The 16,614-nt window shown below is 37.4% G+C and overlaps 1 protein-coding gene across 1 annotated transcript; it reads left to right on the top strand.

Annotated features, from left to right (window-relative positions):
- Nucleotides 1-12,942: 12,942 nt before the first annotated feature.
- On the top strand, nt 12,943-14,256 carry EAF02_000974 (uncharacterized protein; the record flags this gene model as incomplete). The annotated part of the gene is made up of 1 exon (XM_038897022.1): nt 12,943-14,256. One exon carries the CDS (start codon nt 12,943-12,945, stop codon nt 14,254-14,256), a length of 1,314 nt encoding a protein of 437 aa, XP_038763881.1.
- Between the last annotated feature and the right edge of the window lie 2,358 nt (nt 14,257-16,614).

The following is a 16,614-nucleotide window of genomic DNA, read 5'->3' on the forward strand; positions in this document are numbered from 1 at the left end:
GGAGAGGTACAAGAACACATATTCTCGCTATACATTTAAGTCCCCCGCTTGATAGGATAGCAATTGATTGATCAGCTTGCAGCCATTTATAAGAATCTGGTCGAAGCCGATTATGTACAAACTGAGTACGAATATTGGGTTATACCTAATAATATTCAACAAGGAAACTTCCTAGTATGGTATTGCAGGTTTAGACTATTAGCTACATAGACGGAAATCACCGATCCGACAACTCTCTTCCGCAATCTGGAAAGAAAAATATCCGATTTCCTCCGACGAGCTATTAGCTTTTACATCAACGAATGCTACATTGTTGAGGATCTGGCTACCAAGCTTACTGAGATCGACGAACTCGAAGTTACACTTCGAGAACACAATCATTACAGAACAACTAAAGAGATACCTTTTAGAAAGCCATCTAGTAACACCGATTCGTCGACTACCTCTAGAAGTACTCTCCGCTCATCAAGTAATTCGAACCCATCTACTCAGTTTCACACCCAATATCCTCCTCGCACTCCTACTGGCTATACAAGAACCTTCAAGCCAAACAACACTCTATTTTCAGGAAACAATTTCAATCGTAGTACTACCACCTTCGCATTGAGAATGAATCCCAGTTTCATGCTATGTACAGGTAATGTAAGTGCTATGGCCGAGATCCAAAAGATTAGAGAAAACAAAGAGTTCTATGATATAAAAGAGAATACCGAGGAGGATATAAATTAAGAAGTGCAAGCGGAAGCTGTCGAGTCCGCTTGCATTGCCGAAGACCAATGTTTAAATCAATACGCTTAGGTAGAAGTTCCCTCCTAAGCGCGATCCGGGATATGAGATTCCTCGATTTGATAAAACTAATGGAAGGTGATTCCATGAACCTATCATGTACACTTTCGAAAAACGGATATTCATACAATATTTAATCTCTTATAGATTCCGGAGCGAATAACTTCGCTTTTATTAACAAAACACTCCTTTCATTATTATTCCCTATGTTCAAACCTCGCTTTATACTACTCGAACCATTAATTGAAGTCAAAAGCTATAATAATGTATAAGGTAAAGCTATTACTCATTTCACATTTCTTAATTTCACGATTGATACTCAATAACAGTCTTATTTGCTATTTCTTATCACTGATTTGGGTTTACATAATGTAATCCTAGATCGCAAATGATTGGCAAAGATCTGAGTTAAAATCGATTGTTTTAATCAATATCTCGAATAGCCTTCTGAGCATTCTCCTACTGTTTCTTTATCAAAAAATATACTTTTAACCAGAAATAATCTTCAATAACCCAGAATCAATTATTTGAGATAGAAAGATGCTGACAATCGGAATGTCCGATTGAAAGAGATATACCACCGACTTGACAATAGATAATTGATTATAGCATCGATTGTATCTAAGATACTTATTATTTTTCCCCAAAAGACTAATATAATAATTTCAGATGCAATCAAAGCTTAGATTCCAATCAATCTAAAGAAAAAACCTACTCTCAGTCAAATCTCTATTCAATCTGTTTACAAATCCCTCCCACTTCGTATCTCCAACACATTCGATATCTATACACTTAAGCCGACTCAATTTCAACTTATCTGCAAGAGAAGCAAGGATTATGAGATCTTTACAGTCACATATACAGAGATTGACAATATCATCTCGATTCACAAATCTAGTCAAGACAACAACCATCGAATCTCAACCACAGTTGCTGCCTTAAACAATTCTAAACCAAAAACTATCGCTATTCTCAATTACGTCATCGCAGACATCGAAACGGAGCCTCCGATCCCCAAAGCTTACCAACAATATCACCGAGCATTCTCCAAACGCGAGTCCGATATCCTACCTCTCTCCCGGTCGTACAATCACAAGATCATACTTAAAGGAGAAAATAAAAAAGCTTTCAAATACAATCCCCTATATAAAATATCACTCGAATAGCTTGAGGTCGTTAAAGAATACATCACAGAAAACCTTGCTAAAGGATTTATAGAACCCAGCCAAGCATTATTCGCAACATCGATTCTCTTCGTAAGAAAGTCAAATGGAAATTTAAGATTCTATATAAACTTCTAACTACTCAATTCTTTAATACACAAAAATAAGTACCCTTTATCTCTCATTGATGAAACACTCGTACAACTCACTGGTGTAAAGGTGTATATCAAATTAGATATTCAACAAGCGTTCTATTGTATCCGCATGGATCCAGCTTTTGAAGAATATACTACCTTCTGTACTCGATATGGTTCTTATAAATGCAAAGTTTTACCTTTTAAACTAACAAACAGCCCTGCGACTTATTAACAATATATAAACGATATCCTATTTGATTATTTAGATGATTTTTGTACTGCTTATCTTGATAATATTCTTATATATTCTGAAAACAAAAATGAATAACGTGGTTTATCACCGAGTGGGCCATATCACCGAGTGGGCCACTTTCACCTCAATTCACACCTTCAAACCTATATTATTCAACAACGATTGAATCAATTGATTAAAACTATTAAGAATCTAATAATCTAGGATCTATTATATTATTTTGACAGGTTCTTGTATTATGACCTGTCTTTCCGCATTTATTATAACACCGAATAGAAAGTGCTTCCCCATTAGAATTCCTTTCTTTTTGACGCTCGTCGCGTTGAATCTGAATATCAACCTCTTGCTGAGATAATATATCAAGAGCCTCTTGTCTAGTGAGTACTCCTCCTTGATGCAATTGGGTTTTTTTTGCGTGTCGATGCTTGTTTAATGCCTCATTTGCCTTTCGAAGTGTATGAATCTTTGTACTCAAAAGTGTATTCTCATGAGCTAATCTTTTTGTACCTTTAGCTAAAGCTAATACAGTTTCGAATATAGGTATAGGAGAGCTTGATTGATATCGAGTTATTCGAAATTTCACTAAAGTTGATTGAGAAAGAGCTTTAGTTGGATTGTGAGGGGTTTGAGAGATCTATTGATCTAGATCGAAAGAGGGGGGGGTAGATATACGAATTCGAATATCCAATTTCGAAAGCATAGTATTAGGATCAAAGGATATTAAACCTACTCCTCTGAATCCTGATTTCATATTCTGAAAGGTGATTGATTCTTTGTATGCAGTTTTAAAAGCTATAAAGAATTCAATCTTCGAAATATGATTGATATGTGCCTTAATAAACTTATCAATTTGACCACTATATGAACGTTTCAGATTCCTAAAACAGCCTATATCAAGTGGTTGAGTTAAATGACTTGAATGCGGTGGTAGATTCAAGCATATAATATCATTCTCTTTGCAATATGCCTGAAAAGCTCTTGCTCTATGGCTTTCATGCCTGTCTAGTATCAATATTCGATATCTGCCCTTTTTTCGATTCTTAGTATGCTTATCGAAGTGTTTCAATTATTCTAAACCTGTTTCATTGTTTGTCTATCCATTAGATGTAGGTTTAATAGTCTAATCCGCAGGAAGATCGGTTTCGGTATATCAATTGGAGAGATGAACTTGTCCCTGAATTACTAGAAATGGGGGAATAGTTTCACTCTCTCCATTTCCACATATTATTGCTGTAGCCCATTCTCGATTGCCTGGCTGTATTGATTTACTTCTGCTACATCTTTCGGTACTAGTAACAACCATTGCTGCAGATATAATCCCCATCATAAAGCCTGTTTCGTCGAAATTGTAGAAATCGCTATCCAAAATGCTGTATTTCGCTTGTATATTTGTAATTACTCGAAACCAATCTTCAATGAGCTTAGGATCTTCGCAGAGAGCTCTTTGGAAATCATAAACACGACTAAAACGCGTCTTTAATTCAATTCGACGTTGTACGAATCGATATGCCCAGAGCTTTCCAATGCGTTTCGAACCCCTCGATTCAAGAATATAATTCGTCATATCTTCTATATTCTTGATATTGGGTGGAAATCCTCTTGAATCCATATCAAGTATATATTCAATAATCACATCCTTTCCAATTCTGTAATTTTATGGCAATTCGCTCGAATCTCTATACGTGGAGTTAAACTGTTCATTCTATGGCTGATCGTTGTGCGAGGTATATTATATAGCTTAGCAATCTTTCGAATGCTTAATTTTTTATCTTTTTGAAGAGCTTCGATGGCTAAAAGTAAACGTGCTTCTTTATTTGTAGATTCCATAATAAATGGTTGATAAAACGCGTGTTGAATATGAAGAGTGCGAATTGAGGTGAAAGTGGCCCACTCGGTGATATGGCCCACTCGGTGATAAACCACGTTACAAGGAATACATCAAACACATCCTCAAATGATTTAAGTTCACTGGCCTTCAGGCAAACCTCAAAAAATATGAATTCAATGTTAAATGTACAAAGTATTTAGGTTTTATTATTTCTATAGATGGTGTACAAGTTAATTCAGAAAAGATTGAAGTGATCGCTACTTGGACTTACCCCATTACCGTAAAAAATATCTAATCGTTTTTAGGTTTTTATAACTTTTACCGCCGATTTATCAAGGATTATAATATAATAGCAAAACCTTTTTATAAACTCACAAAAGCGAATATCAAATTCCATTTCAACGAAATCTGTCAAATTGCATTTGATATACTCAAAGATAAACTCATCTCCGCTTCTCTCCTACAGCATTACAATTATATACTACCCTGTATACTGGAAACCGATGTATCCGATGGTATAATCACTAGTGTACTATCTCAGAAGCATAGTAACGAATAGTTACTAGTTGTCTATTTTTCGAAAATGATGATTGTTGTCAAGCTGAACTACAAAATTCATAATAAAGAAATACTTGCAATCATTAAATCTTTAGGTTATTAGAAAGCCAAACTTGCCAGATCCCTGCATCAGATCAAAATGTACACTGATTATAAAGCACTCGAGTACTTTATATCTATCAAACAGCTAAACACTCGACAAGCGCGCTGAGCAGAACTACTCGCCGATTATAACTTTATCATTATGTATCGTATTGGAAAGAATAATCCACTTGCAGATGCACTTATACACTGCACTGATGAATTGGATTAACAAAACAATACTAAGAAGAAGAATCGTCTTCAACAGCTTATAAAAGATGATCAAGTGGATACAAAGATTATACACGAATCTCTGCGACAAGACCTGAACATAATCGCAAATATCGACATACACATAATCATATCGCTTTTCGATATTGTAAATCGCATTATTGAAGCAAATAGATCCCATCCGAGTTTAGAAGCTCTGCACATTCAGATTATCAAATTGTACAAGCATCTTACACTCGAAAAAGGACTCTTGCTTTACAACAATCGACTTTATATACCGGATACCGAAAATCTGCAAACCTATTTGATTCGCGAAGTTCATGATTCAGTCTTTACTATACACCCTGATATCAAAAAGACCTACACTCTCTTGGCCAATCAATACTATTGGAAGAACATGAACGATACAATCAATCAATATATACAGAATTGCCATAAATACAAGCACAGCTCCATACCAAAAGATCGCACTCCCGGTCTCCTCCACCTGCTCCTGATCCCTACGCGAGCATAGCAATACATCACCATGGACTACTGTAGTTTCAATAAGAATAAATACAGTTACAATAACGTATTCGTTATTATCGACTGATTGACCAAACAAGCTATTTCGATATCCTGTCATAAATCAATCGATTTGAGAGATCAGGCCTGCTTATACCTATATCATGTATACAGATACTACGATGCTCCGGAGACTATAATCTCTAATTGTGATCCTCAATTCATATCCAAATTCTGACAAGAATTCAATAATATCTTAGGAACGCAAGTCAAGTTATCTACTGCTCACTATCTGCAAACTGATGGTCAAACTGAGATTTATAATCAATATTTCCAATAACACTTGTGACTCTTTATAAGCTATTATCAAGATGATTAATCTGAATTCCTACCAATGATGGACTACGCTCAATTCACACTTCCCCATAAATCACTAGGTGGTCAAACCCTATACGAGACCTTGTATAACTACCTACCCCACAATCCCTGGGATTGGAAACTCGACTCCACCATGCCTATCAACAATTTGAATATAATTGATACTAAAGAGTATATTAAATGTAATAAACTAACATTCGATTAAGTAAAAGAAAATATTTTATATATGCAAGAAAAGATATCTCGATCGGCCAACTTGTATTGCCGTTCAATCGATTTTAATATAAAAGACTACGTATGGCTCAGTATGAGGGACTTTCCGATACAACAACCATCCAAGAAACTGGATTACCCTACTCAAGGGAGATTCAAGATCATTGGTCGGGCCAGAGATTCCTTCCGATTGGACTTATTATTCACTATAAAAGTCCACCCTGTGTTTCCACCTAGCAAGCTCCGCAAAGTGGTAGATGATTCACTTTTCGAACAAATCCTCGAACTACTGTTTCCAATAAATATCACTAGTAATATTGAATAAGAAGTGAAGCGTATTCTAACTATAAAGAAAGTACACCGATAGTTTAAGTATAGAGTATCGTGACTGAACACCAATGACAATCTTACCTGGTACCCCGCCTCTGACTTAAAAACTGCTCTGTACCACCTCCATGACTTTCACCTATGAAATCCCACTCTGCCAGAACCCCCTACACACCTACCAAAATGGATTCGTTTCTACAAGAATAGAAAGGATAATTACGATTTCATAAATAATAATTAATATATAAATGAAAAAGATAAAAAGAACTTCTTTAATTTATTATTATAATAAAGAAAATCCTAATCGCACAAAAGGCTAAAAGCGATCGAACAAAGATGAAATATCAACAAAGAAAGTCTTTTCTTTGTCTAATAGATTTAAACTAAGCCAAAAAGAAAGCCTTTATAGATATCAACGATTACGATCAGGCGAGGCATAATAACAAAAACTGGATAATTTAAATCGAAATATCAATCAAATCCTTAGCCAATAGCGATAACAAGTATATACAGAATAATTACAAGCCGAAAAACAAGACAATCCTTAGTTATAGTATGTGCGATAACAAAATCAAGTTGGTGCTCAATCGCACTCAACCATTTACGAGCTGCTAAAAGCTTTGTTTTTATTTGAGTTATAACGAGTTAGTACTGCTGCTTCAATTCATCTCCCTGCACTGCAACCTCTGCTATGCAATGTTCTGTGGCTTTTCGAATAAGGATAAGAGAAAGTATTTCTTTCGAAATGCAACTCTTTAGTTCCTTTTGTATATCAAGCTATCTCAAAAATTAATTTTATTAAAAGCTAGCAAAGTTGTAACTTATCTTTGCCATATTGCCATACTCAATAATAGCTGATCGGTATTGAAGAAACATCTTGTGTGTATCTCTATCAGGCAAGTACTTACATTTATGCTTGCTAGCCAGACAAAGCAGATAGCAAGATTAATCAGATGATTGTTCAGGAAATCAATAACAAACACTATCTCTCTTGCTGGAAATACAATTGTGTATGTAGTTAGTACAAATCCAGTCGTTCTCCCGAATGTATTGTTCCCGTTGTAATACCGTCTTTTTTGGTAATCTCTTGCTTGGAGATTTCTATTTGTTGATGTTAACGAAGCTAATGTTTCTGTGACAGGGCATATCGAATTTGCGATCAGATTGACTTTGACACAAGGCCTTTAGGATATCTTCCTCAACTATCTCATTATTATTTTTGAGATTACAAAAATAATATACCGCTGTGGTCAATTTGTTAGCAAATTTCTTTTTGTAATTGTTAATATGATCGATTAAGGGATTGTATTCTTTCTCCGAATTCTGTCTTGGAAGATGATGGAATGGATATATCTAATAAGTATATTGAAGATTGATTCCATTCTTAGATATATTGCTTTCGGTATCTATAATTGCATTTGTTAGATAAGCCGATTGCAAGCTGGAGATACTAAAAGAAAGTTTCATTTATGTGTATCTTTGTTGTCCAACCCATTTTCCTTATTATTTTCCTCCTTGCTGATAGGATTATTGCTATTCTCGTTGCGACTCGACTTCTCCTTTCCTCAATAGGATGTTTGCCTTGCGTAACAGAAGAGGCAGATGCTCTCTTCGCTATAAGCTGTAAAGAAGTATATCAACAAAGCAAACGCAAAAGAAAAATAAACAATTCATCGCTGTATACACATCCTCCCGCTGCTTCAACTGCGCTAACAACAACTTGCTTTTGCTGCTGTATTTTTTTGATGGTATAAAAGGCATATTGATTATTGATCGAGGGATACAAAGAAGGTGAGTGATCAAAAAAGATTTAGAAAAGAAAGGGAAATTCGGGTGATCTATATGCTTCGAAGGTTTTGTGCTGTTGCTAGGCTACAGGACGGTTTCCTCCATTTCCCATGCGCCTTCCCGTTACGAAAAAAGCAAAATTTGCACACACGCCTGTTTACTATGCTATACTACAATATAAACAACAACGCCTCATTGGAATCGTTGATGTGTCTACGGATTAGGTAATTGTGAAGTTTGAGGGCAAGCTTTTTCGAAAGGGGGGGTAGTGTTACGGATCGCATTCAATCGCAGCTGTGATCGCTCACGTGCGCGCTTGCGCACGTACACAATCACATGTACATAACTAGTATATAAGAGTGCTTTATGAGCGTTTTGCTCCCAATTCTGTAGTTGTAGATTCTAAGGATAAATTGTACCCTGCTCTCGCAGTTCTTCTAAGGCAAAGTGTCACAATATTCGATTATGTATTTCTCTTCGAAATATAATATAGCCAAATGCAATTACAAGATTTACGATAAGGAATTACTAATTATCATTAAGTCTTTAGAAGAATGGAGACCCGAATTATATAGAACCCAAAAGCTATTCGAAATTATTATTGATTATAAGAATTTAGAGTACTTTATATCAACAAAGATACTGAATCAAAGACAAACTAGATAGGCTAAATTCCTATTTGGCTTCAACTTTTGTATTATATATCGTTCTGGCTATAAGGCAGTTCGCCTTGATATACTGAATCGAAAAGTAGAAAACCGCTCTATTCATACTGATCCTAATAATAATCGGATCAAAAATCGCCTATAGATAGTTTTTCCAGAAAAAGTATTCAACAACACCATACTCAAAAACCTTATTTAACAAGTTAATAATGATATCAACCTTATTGCAGCCCCTATGGATATAATCATTTCTGATATCGAGAAGCCGATCGACAATCTTATTGATATAGTATACAAATCATCTGAATTGATTATTATTATGTGCGAAACCCTTTGGAACTTAGTCGTTTACTATTAGTCATTATCTATTCAAAAAAACCTTCGAATTGCTCTTTAAGATTATAGATTAATTAATAATAAAATCTTTTATTACAACTACCTTTTTATTCCCTTTTTCACTAAATTCCGCACCCAGATTATATACCGAACACACTCCACTGAACCTGCCGGGCATCCTGGCCGAGTTAAGACTATTAACCTTATCTCCCGCATATACTGGTAGTCTAATATATTGAAAGAAATCGAAATTTATATACAAGCCTATCAATTCTATTTCCGAATTAAAGCCTTTTGCCTTGCTGTACCCGGATTTCTAGAACCTTTACCTATATCATTTCGTTTCTAGTCCAATATCTCCATTGATTATATCACATCGCTATTAATTAGCAAACGCCATAGTAAAAAGTATTAATATATTATTATAGTTGTTTACTGTCTAATAAAAATGTATCATTTTATTCTGGTTGTAGGATTCTTTATAAAGAAGCTTATTGATTGATTTGTTGAGAAAGTCTATTGTTTATATGGTTCACCCGATAATATTATATCTAATAGAGGTTTACAATTTGTATCAGAATTTTGGAAACACTTATTTAAGCGTTTATCGATCATTTTGAAACGGTTCTCCTCGTTCTACTCTGAGTTCGATAAACAAATAGAGAGAATAAATGTTATAGTAAAACAATACCTTCAAGCTTTTATAAACTTTTATTAAGATAATTAATATGATTAACTTCTGTTCACAGAGTTTACACTCAATAATACAATCTCAAAGACTACTAGTATATCCCCATTCTTCGCTAACTACAGTTTTCATTCATATCTTAATATTGAGCCCTTCTTATCTGTTCCTTCGAATTTGTTATATCAATATAAATATGAGTTCCTGAAGGCCAATAAGATCACAAATCGATTTGATATTATTCTAACAAAATTGAAAGTCCTAGTCGCTTAGTTTATTCAGAAATATGAAGATTACGCTAATAAGATTTGCACCGATATTTCTCTGTATAAAGAGGGTGACAGAGTGTAGGTTAGTACTAAAAATATGAAGACTAATCGATTAATGAAAAAAGGCGATAACAAATGGGATAGCCTCTATAAGATTATCAAAGTTTACAAACAAACCTGTCTATTCCAGCTTCCTACTAGTTTCAAGATCTTTCTAGTATTCTACAACTTATTACTCCAACCACTTTATCGTTTACCTGGATTAGCTGGTTAAGAAATAATTAATAATGCTGAATCCTGCCAAAACCAAGAATGTATCCTAAAAAGAGATAATGAAACAAACGAAAAAACCAAGCAATAAAAATTCAATAAACTACTCGATTATCATAATAAAAACGGATTTCATTATCAGATCAAATGGAAATATCATTCAGTATTCTAGCAACCTGCCAAAGACCTTCACGGCTAGAAAGATATAATCATTATTTTCTATTTAGCAAATCTAGATAAGCCAGAACTGTTTGTTTAGGTAGGTTTCAAAAGACCTATTACTCCTAATCCCCTGCTAATATTTACACCAAGCGCATCCCTGAATCGAGGCTGAGGCAAACCTAAAAAGCTCTGTTAATTGATTATTACTCCTAAGAAAGTTTATTTTAATCTAATAATAGAAATTAGAGTATTTTAGTATTATTTTGTGTTCTAAAAGGTTAATTGATATTGCAATCGTGGACCGATCGCCTTGAGCGGGGGGTATTGTTACAGCGTCAATTATATAATCTGTAATTGCCTTCGTGTTTTAGGCACAGAATACTAGCATGCCCTACTTCCTATAAGTAGGGCTTTACTCTTCCATAGCTCTTTTACCTTTATGGTACAATATAAGTCTTTACCCGTACCATGACAACTATATACTTCAATTTTCTTCTATATAGTTTTTCTAAATCTATCCCCTCCTATTCCCTACTTATGTTCGCTTAAATCAATTGATCTCTTTCCTTTTCTCTTTTTATTCTTCTGATAGTGTTTTAGAGTATATGCTTTTATAGAAATCTGTTATAATAATAAATTTAGTGAATTTGGCTAGTATATATATTAATTGTTTCAGTAATTGTTTTTAAACTACTTAATTGCAGGATAGATATTTGGGCTTAATATCTGGGGGTTAGATTTTATAGATTATAAGGACTTTGTGGTAATATATAATATACTTGGGGGATTTGAATGCTCTGTATAAGCAATAGATTGTTACTTCCTTGTATTTAAATTATTGGTAATAGTTTTCAAAGTTGCTATATACTGAGCGGATTGTTAGTATATAGTAAAGAGTTGTTTATAAAAGTTCTAATTCCTTAAAGTATTTATTTATATTTTTTGGATCCCATTTCTGATACTATTTGGAGAGTATTAGTATTTGTTTGATCCATTATATCTGTATTGTTGATTCTATAGTAGTTTTTGTTATAAAACGGATACCACTTGCTGTAAATCGATTCGCATACTCTGAGGCTGATTTTCTTGTTCCTTTGTCAGCGAGTGCATCCGCACGCTCATTCCCTTCGATCCCTGTGTGGCCTGGCGACCCTTACAATCCAATTGAAGCTTTTTTTTAATTAATTTTAATAAAATCTTGAATAGATTAATATCAATCAAGCTCTTCTATATCTATATTCGAAACTGTATTAGTTTTAGCTAAAGGTATAAAGAGATTAGTTTATAAGAATATATTTTTGAGTGTAGAAAATCATATACTTTGAAAGGTAAATGAAGTATTAAGCAAACGTCAACACACAAAAAAGATTCAATTATATCAAAAAGAAATGCTTATTGGATAAAAGGCTTTTGATATATTATCTCAATAAAAGATTGATATTTAGATTTAATATGATAAGTATGAAAAGAGGGGGAATTCTAATAAGGAAGTATCTTCTAGTTGATGCTGTAGTATATATGGAAGAACTGGTCATAATTCAAGAACTTATCAAAATAATATAATAGACCCTAGATTATTAGATCCTTAATAGTTTCAATTAATTGATTAAGTAGTTATTGAATAATACAAAATTGAAGTGGTTGAATAATGAAAAAAGTGGCGACCCGGTGATATTGGCGACCTGATGATAAACCACGTTACATTGATAATAACTATTACGGTATTTCACATGCTCCGTATGCACAGACCACTTCCATAGCCGGTTAGTCCATACTCAACGATTAGCTAATCATGCAGCCTAGACGACGAGTGCACTTTGTCTCTACCATTATCACCACCGTCGCAGACCACACTCCATCAGCACCACTTCTCATTCTATTCCGGCCGAACCCAAAGTAGTTCCAAGGTACCTACCGCGACAGTAGGTAACGGTGTATCGCCTGCCTACAGCCCACGACACTCTCGACGACCAGTGTCTCGCGGCCAGCACCAACTTTTGACAGGCTTCTACCCGTCGCTCTACGGACGACGGAAGACCCTGGGTGCTGGTGCATCTTGCAGCACTGGAGCTCGTCATATAGAGTGTGTTGTGGCTAGGCTGGGCGTGCAGGAATGAAAGCGACCGGAGCCCCGATCCCATAACCGTTTGGTTAATCTCCAAAGAAAGCCGATTACCACCACTTAGCCCAGCTCTATCGCGAGACGGGGCTGGCCTAGAGGGATCGTCTTGACGTGTTTACCACGCCCAGGTTTGTTGCGAATGGTCGTTTGAACTGACAGTGTATATAGTACGAGAAACCGGTCACTATGATTGTCAGTACTGCAGAATGCTCTTCTCCCACCGATCCCACGTCCTCACCCTCCCCTCGATCGACTACGTTTGGCCCCACGATAGATCCGAACACGCCTAGGCTCAACCCAGATCTCGAAATCGAACAGGAAAGTCACACCGCGCAAAGCCCTGACCAAGCACGCCTCAATCGATCCCCAACGCGAGACGAAAACATTGAGACTGCGTCTCCCAGTACTCGTGCTTCCCCGTCTCTGTCGCCTAAAAGTAGCAGCTCTGGTGCGCCCTCTGTGGGACACATCGAACCAACATGGCCTAAGAAAATCGACGTGACCAAGATCTCTGCTCTTGCGTCGTGGGGGGAAGGGCAGCGCTTGCCTGGCTTACTCTTCGACTTTCACTGGGTGCTGTCTTCCAACAAGGCCTTCTTCAAATTGCGCGCCTCTGTCCAGCTCAAGCAGGCGCCTGGTTCGCGTCGCGATGGCAGGACCAACATCTTCATCCATATCTACCCTGAGCGCATTCAGCAGCTATCTTTTGAAGCAGAGCCCGTAGACAAGGTATTGGGAAATGATACTATAGCACTTGTATTTACGATGTCTAAGCCGCCGGCCCTGGTGCTGCCACCTACGCCACTCGAACCCAAGAACAAAGCGTCAGGGACTATCATCACCTCCTTTTTTCATTTGGCTAGACAGATGTCGTGGACCGTGTACGCTGCCGTACCGCCACGGACTCTGTCTGCTGCACGGATACGACAGTTCTGCGCAGCTGTCTCCGAGCCTTTAGCTGGTAGCATCGTTTCGTTTGCGAGTGCGGCTACATTGTACCAGGGCCAAGGGGGCAAGATAATTGAGGGAGACAGCCTGGAATCTAGCACAGCGGGCGACGACGATGATACTGGTAGTGAAGTGCACGATCATCCTCCAGAATATGAAGCGTCAGGCTCTGCCCCTGTCTACCTTGACCTCGACAAAGGCAAAAAGCGTCTTCGTCGAGGCAGCAGTCCCGAGATATGCCAAGAGCAGAAATCGCGACGCCCAGCCGACATAGAGGATCTTCTGCAGTCGCGCCTGTCAGCCCTTGAACAGCGTTTCGACGATGCACTTGCGGCCCACAAGAAGGAAATGGTGGAACTCGTTGGGCAGGCCGAGTCACGAATAATGGACACGCTCCGTAGAGAGATGGACGAACAGTCGGCTGATTTCGAGGAGTCGTTGGACAGGAGGGTCAAGGAGGAGATAGCAGAGCTAGAAGAAACGGTAATGCAGAACATTAGCGAGGCGCCACTACAGGCCACTCTGACCTTTCCTGCACATCCTTGGTACTGAACCGTTCCCCATCTTCTGGGCCCATCCTCTCCGGGGCAGATTTGTAGCACTATTGAAAGGGTGAAGTCCAGGTTAGACGAATGGTCAATTTGTATAGAAGCAAAAGTGTCTATACAGTTGAGCACTGAATCTCTAGTGGAACAACCAATCTTGAGAACTGAACGAGACTAATTATTACGTCGTCGGTATGCTAGTCACGTGGAAGTGCCAGAAGGACACTGGGGTTATATATTAAAGCAGTCAAGCAGGAGATTGAATAATTGGTTCGTACCGGGTAGTAACTAAGGGATTAAATTACTATATTGAGTTGTATACGAAGCTCCATATACAAAGGAAATATATTCTTACTTGTATAGACCTCAGTGTTGTAATTAGTATTTTTCGTATTTTGAATACGCTTTACTTTGGTGGTACGTATCAAATTCCTGAAATACATTTTTTTATTAGGCATCTTTCCTATTATTATACTAAAAGTAAAGATATCTCAACTTTACTTTATTATCTAATCTCTATATAAAAATTTACTACTACTAAATAGTGGCCACCCTTTGAGTCTCAGATCCTCAGGCATCCGTATGATCTAGAGTTATAATAGTGAGAATGGTTAGTTATATATCCTAAAATTCACTTCACTTCGATAGTAGTGACGTCACATTTGGTTGGCTAGGGACAACGAACACCTGCTGACTCATATGAGCAGACCTGGATCGTCAGCCTACCGAGAGAAGTCTCTCCCTTCAGGCTCTTTGATAGTTCCAAACGAGCTACGGACAATGACGTTGAAGCATATCTGGGCCACCACAGTGGCCCCTCTGGAAGATGGCGAGGTAACCAAAACGTTGCTGGAGGTCGTTGAGCTATCATTAAAATACAGCTCGAGACACGAGTGCCGAGAGACGATTCTGGTCAACTATTTAGTGAAAGTTGTTCAGCAAGTGGTGCAAGGCAATTTAATTTGATACAAGCAAGTTTGATTGAAAAGCTACAAAATAAGAGCCATCTCTCCATGTTGTAAAATAGATGGTAATCGATCATAAAGAAAGGCATTCGGATATCCTCCGAATTCGAAGGGTCTCTGTGCTCCGCCGGAGGAGCCGACGCATGATTCACGATTAGTGGCCCACTCTAGAATATCTTTTTTCTCATTCATTGCCACTGTTTGAAGGATACAGCCCCTCTGTTTTTCACATAAAGTGTAAAGAGGTACAAACAAATGAGGATCCAGTTATTTTTCGTCAAAGCGCCACCAGTTGAAGTTAATCAAGAAGCCAGAACCACTACCTGCAAAGACAAAGTACAAATCTTGGGTTCCTGTGGCCCCACTTATCGGACAAGTTACAGTCTTCCATGTCTGCCAGCCGCCAGTGCCTGACACAGTGCAAGTTCCAACAAGAGTGCCCGAAGTGCTCCCTAGGCGCACTTGAATTGTACCTCCGTTGGTGGCGGAAGAAACGCGAGCAGAGAAAGACTTGGCCCCGGTACCGAAGGCAACACCCTTAACCTTGATATAGTCGCCGTTGTTAATGCTACTAACGTCCATGCCGCCTTCACTGCAGACCTCCGTCTTTACACCCTGGGACCAAGCTGCTGTCTCTGCCTCCTGCTGCACATAAGGATTCAAAGTGCCAATTTGCGAGGGCCCAGCTGTCGTCATCTTAATTGTAGGAATAGTACCATCAGAGTTGTAGACAAATTTTTCAACGCATGCTGACCTCTGGTAACCTCCCCCGCCGGGCAAGGCACCATTGTGGTAGAAAAAGTATGAGTTGCCCTTGTAATCAATGATGCCTTCGTGATTTGTAAAGCTTGAGCCGGCACTTGCCATGATAACTCCTCGGTATGTCCAGGGCCCTGTGACACTAGGGGCGGTGGAATATCGGATGTCTTCGGAACAGCAATTTGCTGCGTAAGCCAGATAATAGGTGCCGTTGCGCTTGTAAAGCCTGGTAAACGGGATGCGAAGACTCAACACCTGTACGCGGTGCATCCTACAAACCTCCAGCTCTCTCTTGAGAGTCTGCAGAGCTAAGATTGAGTCGCAAATGGAATTGAAAGAATTGGAAGGAGAGAGGTTCAGAAATATAACGAAGAATTATATTATGATTTTATAATAGTAATATCTATAAAGAATTGAATACTAGCTTTAGATATAAATATGAAGGTTACAGAAGCTTTGATTAGATTCAATATCTATTATCAATTATTATTTCAAATACAGAAATATAATATACAATAGGTTTTTTCTTTTAGAAAAGTCTTTTCGATATAGAACTTGTTATTGTTCTATTTATACTATAACTCTTTTTTATACCCTTTAGCTTTCAATTATTCGAATATTATAATAATATAATACAAAGA

The sequence above is a fragment of the Botrytis sinoallii genome, assembly GCF_014898435.1.
Source record: "Botrytis sinoallii strain Bc 23 chromosome Unknown BSIN_001, whole genome shotgun sequence".
In the NCBI taxonomy this organism is placed as follows: Eukaryota; Fungi; Ascomycota; class Leotiomycetes; order Helotiales; family Sclerotiniaceae; genus Botrytis; species Botrytis sinoallii.